This window comes from Juglans regia, chromosome 3, assembly GCF_001411555.2.
Source record: "Juglans regia cultivar Chandler chromosome 3, Walnut 2.0, whole genome shotgun sequence".
Classification (NCBI taxonomy): domain Eukaryota; kingdom Viridiplantae; phylum Streptophyta; class Magnoliopsida; order Fagales; family Juglandaceae; genus Juglans; species Juglans regia.
In genome coordinates, this window is record NC_049903.1 from 1,220,879 (window position 1) to 1,229,294 (window position 8,416).

At 34.6% G+C, this 8,416-nt stretch overlaps 2 protein-coding genes across 2 annotated transcripts; both read left to right on the forward strand.

Annotated features, from left to right (window-relative positions):
• Positions 1 to 1,616: 1,616 nt before the first annotated feature.
• On the forward strand, positions 1,617 to 2,926 carry LOC108985694 (protein YIPF5 homolog). The gene has a single exon (XM_018958090.2). It carries the CDS (start codon positions 1,834 to 1,836, stop codon positions 2,590 to 2,592), a length of 759 nt encoding a protein of 252 aa, XP_018813635.2. The 5' UTR covers positions 1,617 to 1,833; the 3' UTR covers positions 2,593 to 2,926.
• A 4,026-nt stretch (positions 2,927 to 6,952) lies between these two features.
• On the forward strand, positions 6,953 to 7,644 carry LOC108985703. Its single transcript, XM_018958104.2, has one exon. It carries the CDS (start codon positions 7,082 to 7,084, stop codon positions 7,466 to 7,468), a length of 387 nt encoding a protein of 128 aa, XP_018813649.1. The 5' UTR covers positions 6,953 to 7,081; the 3' UTR covers positions 7,469 to 7,644.
• Positions 7,645 to 8,416: the final 772 nt, after the last annotated feature.

Consider the following 8,416-nt stretch of genomic DNA (forward strand, 5'->3'; position numbering starts at 1 on the left):
TTTTTTTTTTTTCAATTTTTCTTATTCCCGTGTTAAAGTAGTAACGAGGAGACGACTCTTTTAATTTTTTTAACAATTCTATTGTAAATGAAAAATACTTTTATATAATAATAATAATTATTATTATTATTTATTAACAAAATTATTTTACAGTCCTACATCACATATTTATTTTTATTTTTTTATTTTTTTTTTCTCAACAGATGATGTAAGTGATGAGAATAACTCATTTTTTAATGCTATTGATAAAAAAAAAACCATCAATTTACAACAATTGCAAAAAAAAATTACGTCTTCATTAATTTTCCCCGCATCATGAAATATACGAGAATATTAATTAATTATTAGTTTAGAACTTTTGCACCGGTTTTAAAACTTCTATAAACTATAAAGATTTATCAGAATCTACCTCTAAATTCCAGTTGGGAGAATCTTCCATATTTACTAATTATATAGAGTAGGGAAGACCTCGCTTTAAAGAATAGATACGACCCTAACCTCTATTGAGGTCTTCTTTGTTTTTTAAAAATATCTCATCTCATCTCATTTCGGTTGCGTTTGGATGTTGAAATGAGTTGAATTGAATTGAGTTGAGATAATAAAATATTGTTAGAATATTATTTATTATTATTATTATTATTTTAGGATTTGATATCTCATCTCATCTCATTTCGATTGCGTTTGGATGTTGAAATGAGTTGAGTTGAATTGAGTTGAGATAATAAAATATTGTTAGAATATTATTTATTATTATTATTATTATTTTAAGATTTGAAAAAGTTGAATTATTTATTATATTTTGTATTGAGATTTGAAAAAGTTGTAATGATGAGTTGAGAGGAGTTTTAATTCCAAACGTACCCTTCATCTCACCTCATCATTACAATTTTTCCAAATCTCCACACAAAATAAAATAAACAATTCAACTTTTTCAAATTACAAAACAACAATAATATTAAAAAATATATTCTAACAATATTTTATTCAACTTTTTAACTTTAATTTCAACTCATCTCATCTCATCTCTGAAAACAAACGAGCCTAAGTCTCGTGTGATTCATATATGATGAAATAAAAATTAAATATTAAATAAAATATTATTAAAATAATTTTTTAATATTATTTTTATTTTAATATTTTAAAAAATTAAAAAATTTATTATATTTTATATATAAATTTTAAAAAATATTAATAATTATATAAAATAAGATGAGATAAAATAGTTTGAATTGCGTAGAGACTTTACTTTCTTGATATATAAATAATTTATTACTACGTATTAGTGATACCTTGTATATATCGGGGACATTACTGATACCGAGTATTATTGGTACACGAGGCTAGAAAAAATAAAAAAAATGGCATGGATATTTTACTATTTTCCATCCAAACATTAAAAAAAATCATGTAAAGGAAGAAATAAATTTTTTTTATTATTCACCTTAAAACCTTAAAAAAAAAGGCGAGAGATTTTTCTTACCCGACCCAAGAGACGCGTTCCTCTCGTTTAAGGTAGGGTAATTCTCATTTCCTTTCGAGGGCGAGAAGGTCATATCGCGACATAGGAAACGTCACCACCCCAATACTACGCCCTCTTGCACTCCCAGGACTCTTGTCTCATTTCCTTTTGTCGGCAAGGATGTCGAAAGTGCCCTCGATCACTTCCTTGTGCAGAACGACACGCAACACTCGCATCGCTGCCTCCTATTGCTCGTAATATATCTTCGGGAATGGGACCTCTGTGAATCGTTCACTATTCTCGTCATCTTTTATTCCCAGTTAAAAAAAACTGTTTTTCTAAAGCTCTTTTAAAAGCCTAACCAATTCTGAATAATGAAGGAATTCGCGGTGCCGCCGGTGGTGTTCCCTTCCGGCGGAAACCCCGCGGCAGGAAGTGGTGTCCAGCAACGGCGAATTGCGACGGCGCCATTTCAGCCTCAACGACCTTCGGGATCCAGCATCCCCTTCATGTCTTTCGACGCTGGGTCCGCAACGGCCTCCACCTCCTCCACCTCGATCTACGGTGGGCCTATTGGCGGCGGAGGCGGCGCACCCGGAGGCGCGGGCTTTGAGGACGAGGAGCCGTTGCTGGACGAACTCGGGATCCACCCGGACCAAATCTGGAAAAAAACTAAGGCGATCCTCAACCCGTTTCGGGTTAACCCGGCCCTTCACAAGGACTCGGACCTGTCCGGACCGATTCTTCTCTACATGTTCCTCTGCCTCTTCCAGCTACTCGCCGGGAAGATCCAGTTTGGCGTCATACTAGGCTGGATCGTCGTCTCCTCCATCTTCCTCTACGTGGTGTTCAACATGCTGGCCGGAAGGAACGGTAATCTCGATCTGCACACTTGTACGGGCGTGGTCGGCTACTGCATGCTTCCCTTGGTGATCTTCTCTGCGGTGTCGCTGTTCGTGCCGCAAGTTGGCGCGGTCCGGTTCGTCATCGCCGCGGTCTTTGTGTTCTGGGCGACGAGGGTCTGCACGGGTCTCATGGTCGCTCTCGCCGATGGCGGCGACGAACACCGAGGACTGATAGCGTATGCGTGTTTATTGATTTACACTCTGTTCTCGCTGCTTGTTATATTCTAGTGAGAAATGGTGTCCAGTGATTGGAAATTGAAAATTTTGGTTTAATAGAACACGTGTTCTTTGTAGATGTAGTTTTTGTTTGCCTATCATCCACACGAATATAAATGCTATAATTAGAATGCATTTTATGTCGTAGAAAATGGAGATGGTACTTGTAAATGAATTTGTCTGAGGTTTTTAGGTATAAATTTCTGGTGTGTTATTGTCGAATTTGTGAAGCAAATAGGTGTTTGTGGGCTTCGTTATGCTCTGTGGGGCTTCTTTCACATCGGTTCATTGTTTGGTATAATGTTGCATTTTTAAGGATCTTTCAAGGTTATGAACACCTTTCATTTGGGTCTGTTTGCTTGATTAGGTTTTTGGCCCTTTATCTGATTATCCTTTTGGTTCTTTAAAATTCTGTGGCTGGTGTGTTCTCTGGCAGAAACATCAGCTTTACTGAAAGAATTTCAGTGGTAGTGAACAAATGTGGCTATTCATTAAGCTTTTAACTTACATTTCATAAACTTTTTTTTTTATGACGGGGAACCACCCCAGGGCAGAGCCCTTAGGACTCACCCATGGAACCTAAACTCCCGGGGAGACTAACACAGCAACCCACCGCCATTTCCTCCCACTTAAATTGCAGTTTGATCCCAGGGGGAATCAAACCTGTGACATGGGGCTCATGCACACAAGTTCAACCTTACCACTTGGGTTCATGCAGTTTGATCCCAAGGGAAGTCGAACTTGTGACATCTCATGATCTTATTTTGTGAATGCTGAAAGCTAAATGAACACTTAAAAACTACAAAAATGGCGAGAGTTACATTTGAAAATTCACATCGAGTGAGGATTATGAGTGCCAAACTCAGTGTAATTGGTAACAAAGTGTTTGCATTTGACTACCTTTCTGCAACTACATGTTTGCTTTCAGCGCATGGGTTAATTGAAACAAATCACTAGGGGTTGTTTGGGTGTACTTGTGTAATTTACTCTGTACCTTTGTTGTGCATTATATCCTTGGATTCATGGTGTGAGTTGAACATCAATCAAATGATTCCTTTGGCCCATTAAGTGGTTTGGAATGGGCTTGCCCTTGTTCGTACTAAAAATAGTAAAATGACTTTGCAAATATCGTGATTGAGTACTTATCCAAAAGAACATCCTTCGTGAGTGTGCATCTAATTGAAATGTGGCTATCTGGGGAGAGGTAGATGCCTCGACCTTCCCATCACAAATTGACCTGTCCATGTTAATCATTTTAGGAAAGTTGTCAGCTTAACTTGGAAAAAAGGATTTTTCATTTTGATTAGTCTTTTTGCATCCCATGGTCAATAAATATTGCAAATGAGAGGGAGATGCGCCTGCCTTCCCTTTGCACATCAGCCTGTTCTTTGTAGTCTTTCTCGAAAAATTTCATGTGTTAGGACCTGTCAGTTTAATTTGGAAAAGAGTATTCATTTTAATGTGTTTTTGAATCTCTTGTTCAATAAAGATGGTAAAAGTTTTTTTGTTTTTCATAAGTAAGAATGAAATAGAATAAAGCAAAACCAGGCAATTCTTTTTTGAAGCAGTTGTTTGTTCAAGGTGGGGAATGCAATCAGTTCCAATTAGCCAGCTCTCATGTATCCTCATAATGGTGTTTTCAATGTGTTGTACAATTTTTTAAGGGACATGAAAATTGTTTTAGCATCCTTATTTGAATCTGTACGTGGTGTTTCTTTTAAACTGTATCAGTAACTCATGAGTGATTATGGATATTATGGTCCTGGTAGACAAGAATGCCTATGGTTCAATCAATTGTTACTGTATGCTTGCAATGATGCTGTGGTAGTTTTTCTGGTGTATATCTGGTAGATTGTGCTTGGGTTATTTTCAAGGGCAAGGAGATCTCAGTCTAGATTTTAAAGCTCGCCTTTAGAATTGTCCGCAATTGTGTTTTATTACTACTTAAGTAGAGGCACTAAGGGCTTTTCCTCTGGTATGTTTGGACGCATTGTTGTCTGTGACAAGGAGGATCTCTTAACAAGCCATGGATTTTGCAGGGTTCTGCTTTTCCTAGTTTTAAGGTGTAGGAGAAACGTCATCTCCTAGGTGCAGATTTCTCATTAGCTTTTATGTGCGGTAAAGATTTTTTGTTTTGTTTTGTGAGGTTTCTATTCAAAATTTATTCTGGAATATCATTTCCATTGGTGGTTTTTAAAATGAAGTATCATATTTGATATATGATAAGAAGGTTAGAGATGATACGCTTTGAATATTGAGTCCTTTCTTGAACAAATCTTAGGTGAGGGTGTTTGTCCGTTAATACCTTCACCTTGACGTCTGTTTGAAATTGTGTTCAAGGTTGACTTTTAAACCCCTGAATCAGGATGATATTGATTGAAGTTATATTGTGCTATCTAACTATCTGCTTGGAGGAGGAGTCCTCCTTTTGGAATTGTTGGTCGGGACTCAAACTACTATTGCTCGATCATTTATTTAGTCGAGAACATGTGCAAAATCCTGAGTTTTTGTTGAGGTTGTTGGGTCTACTTCTTTTGACTTTGTTTGATGGTTTTGGTGGATGTGAATCAACCGTAAGTCTCTCATTCTGTGCTTCTTCTTCTATTATACTTTGAAAGGGCTCCCACTGCTCTATTGTTATCGACCAATTGGAATTGTACGGTAGATGGTAGATAACTATCAACTAATACCAGGAAATAACCCTTGACTTGAAGTTTTTTTAATTTTGTAGCCTCAGGTGAATGCTGTATTCTCTTTATTGGTCACTTGGTAAGCGTGACCAAGTGATTCATATAAATTCCGCTGCAGCAAGGATCGGGTGGTAATGGGAAAATGATTACTCAATGAAACTTAATACCTGAAATTTGCTAAAATATTAACTTCAGGTCTGTATATCGTCAGATTTCAAGGCAATGAGTTATGATTCCGAGAACAGCATTTGAATACCCTTTAATATGCCACTATAGATTCACCAGATTGTATATAATCAGCAATCAAATATTCATCAGACGGTAGGTTTTGAGGTTGGGGGGTTAGTTGGTCAATAAAGGAGGAACAATTACAAACATGGTAAATAGTTATCCAGAAAATTCAAAACGACCTTAATGCATTTCTTATTTTTTTTATTTATTTGGAGGACCATAAAAATGAAAGTACAATAGGAGTAGGTGGAGAGTCCTCAATAAAGTAATAAACATTATAGTTAACAAAATCAAATCAAAAAATTAAATTAAATATTTATAATTGAAGATAAATGATATTTGTAATCGTGGAATGTGTAAATATTTTACAATCTTTTTTAAAAAAATGAATAAATGTGAGATCTACGTATTAAAAAAAAGAATAGGCCTCCACCCTATGTAAGGCCCCTAATGAGGTTTTTTTTTTTTTTATAAATTTCTTTTGAAAAAAAAATAAAAAATCATTTCATTAAATAAAATTTTAAATAATTTATATTTTTTAATGTGTGCAAGGTTCTATAATATTAAATTTAATATTTAATACAATGAATTATTTATATTTTAAATAATTTTTTTAATATCTTACTAAATTAAGGTACAAAATTTACATTGATGCCTCATTTTACGTTATTTTATTAAATCTAAATCTAAAAAAAAATTATTTAAAGATTTTAAATAAAATATTATTTATTAAAAATTTTAAATTTTATTTTATATAATTACAAATAATTCATTTAAATTTTTTCTTAAGCCTCAATTTATATTGGACGGTCCCTGATATATAGGAATCCTATAATAGGATTACTCTTGTACTCCAATAGCATGAAGAAAAAGGAGAAATATTATGACTCGTGAGGAAGAAAAGGAGAGAGGAGGAATAAACTAGAGAGGATTGGAATTGTGAAAATGAGAGCCTCTCCTTTTGTCCTGAGAAAAAAAAAAAAAAAGGGATCCTTCTCCACTCCCCTCAACACATCCAACTTTAGTGCACGGTATAGTGCTTGTAGATTTTTCTTCAACCTACTCTTTCAATGGTCTTTCCTTGATTAGAAGTGTACCTTATCTTTCTGTTTTTTGTTTTCCTCCTGGAGAGAAGTTATTTACCGCAAAATATATGATTAATGCTTGATTTGGATAGTAAGATAAAATTATTTTAAATAATTAAAAAATATTATTTTTAATATTATTATTATTATAAATTTAAAAAAATTAAAGTATTTATTTTATTTTATATAAAAATTTTAAAATATTATAAGATAAAATGAAAAGATTATTCAAACCGGCCCAGTTTTTCTTTTAAAATGAAGAGTTTTAGAAGAACAGTAGAAAACGAAAGAAGACAAGGACGGGCATTATGTCAGCAACACGTTAGATGGAAGTAAGAGGAGCTGCTAAAGATGCCCTCTCGGAGACCAACCTCCAAATCCTCTTTACAGTTATAGATTTGTTGAAGGGCGCTTTACTTACCACCTTCCCACTACCCAACCACCAATGGGACATATATACGAGACCACAAACGTAGCCAGCTAGCTAGCACCATCATGGCGTCCCTTGTGGAAGATTCTTCAGAACATGATGACCTCTCTCTCAAAGGTTTACCAGACATGGAGGACGAAGACCTTTTCGAGATCAATCTCGAGGCCGTTAACAGCATCCCTCCTCCATATTACTGGGACAGCTATTTCACGGCGACCGGAAATGCACTTCTTGCCAATTGTCTGCTCCCCATATCCGACGTCTCCGGGGCCGTTCCGATTCTACCCAATGATGTTTCCTGCGCTTTTCCGACCGCATCAAAATCATGCGAATCGTTTTTGGCAGGGTCGGACAAGTTTGTTACGATTGCGGAACCGATGCCCCTTGGTGAACTTCTCAGGTTGCCTTTCTTGGTGGCTTTTGGGGTACCTCGGAGTCGAATGAAAGCTTAGTGCAAATATGCTATAAATCAATCAATGTGGTGGGCTCTTTTTCTTTTTTGTGAGGTCTAGCGAGCCATTAACAGGAAGGAACATTAGCCCCTTTTTTCTGTAACAATCATGTTGTTGTATACGAAATTCAAAGGTTCCACGAACTCAATTAGTGTTAAATGTTATAGCTTGTTTTACCTTTACATTGGTTCTTTTTTTTCTTTTTCTTTTTTTTTTTTCTTGCCTTGCCCTAAATTATTTTCCCGGATTTTAATAGCGAAGGGGCTGGGAATGGAGCAGACAGTTTTGAGCAAGTTGGACTTGAGTTTGGACTGGGCTTGCGCTTGGCACCAAAAGTTCTTGAATTGGGGTTGCAGCAGGGTTTGTGGGCCGTGGCATAGGTGTTCGATATTAATTACCCATTAGAATGTTGGTCGGAAATGACCCAAATTTAATACCATGTTCTCTAAGTTTATTATCTCAATTTGATCATTCATATATTTTTTTTTTATTTTTTAGTATTTGTTTATATATTTGTGTTTTTTTTTAGATATTTAAACATATTTAAAAAATGTTTGAAATAAAATGAAAACAAAGTGCAATTTGCATGTCATTGGCTTCATTTGTTTTCACAATTCTTTTTAACTCACTTCATCTCATTTTATCTCATCTAATTATTACAATATTTTCAAATTTTTATACAAAATAAAATAAATAATTCAATATTTTCAAATCTTAAAATAAAAATAATATTAAAAAAATATATTTTAACAATATTTTATTTAATTTTTAACTTTAATCTTAACTCATCTAAAAAACAAACGAAATAGTCTATATAGGTCTTACAGAGTGCAGTATGTGAAACTAAAAGTGTAGGTCCTTATAACCTATTAGTGGTGGTATAAATAAAGCGAAATAGTAGTGTCCTATTTTAATAATATTTTATTTAATTTTTAACTTTAATCTTAA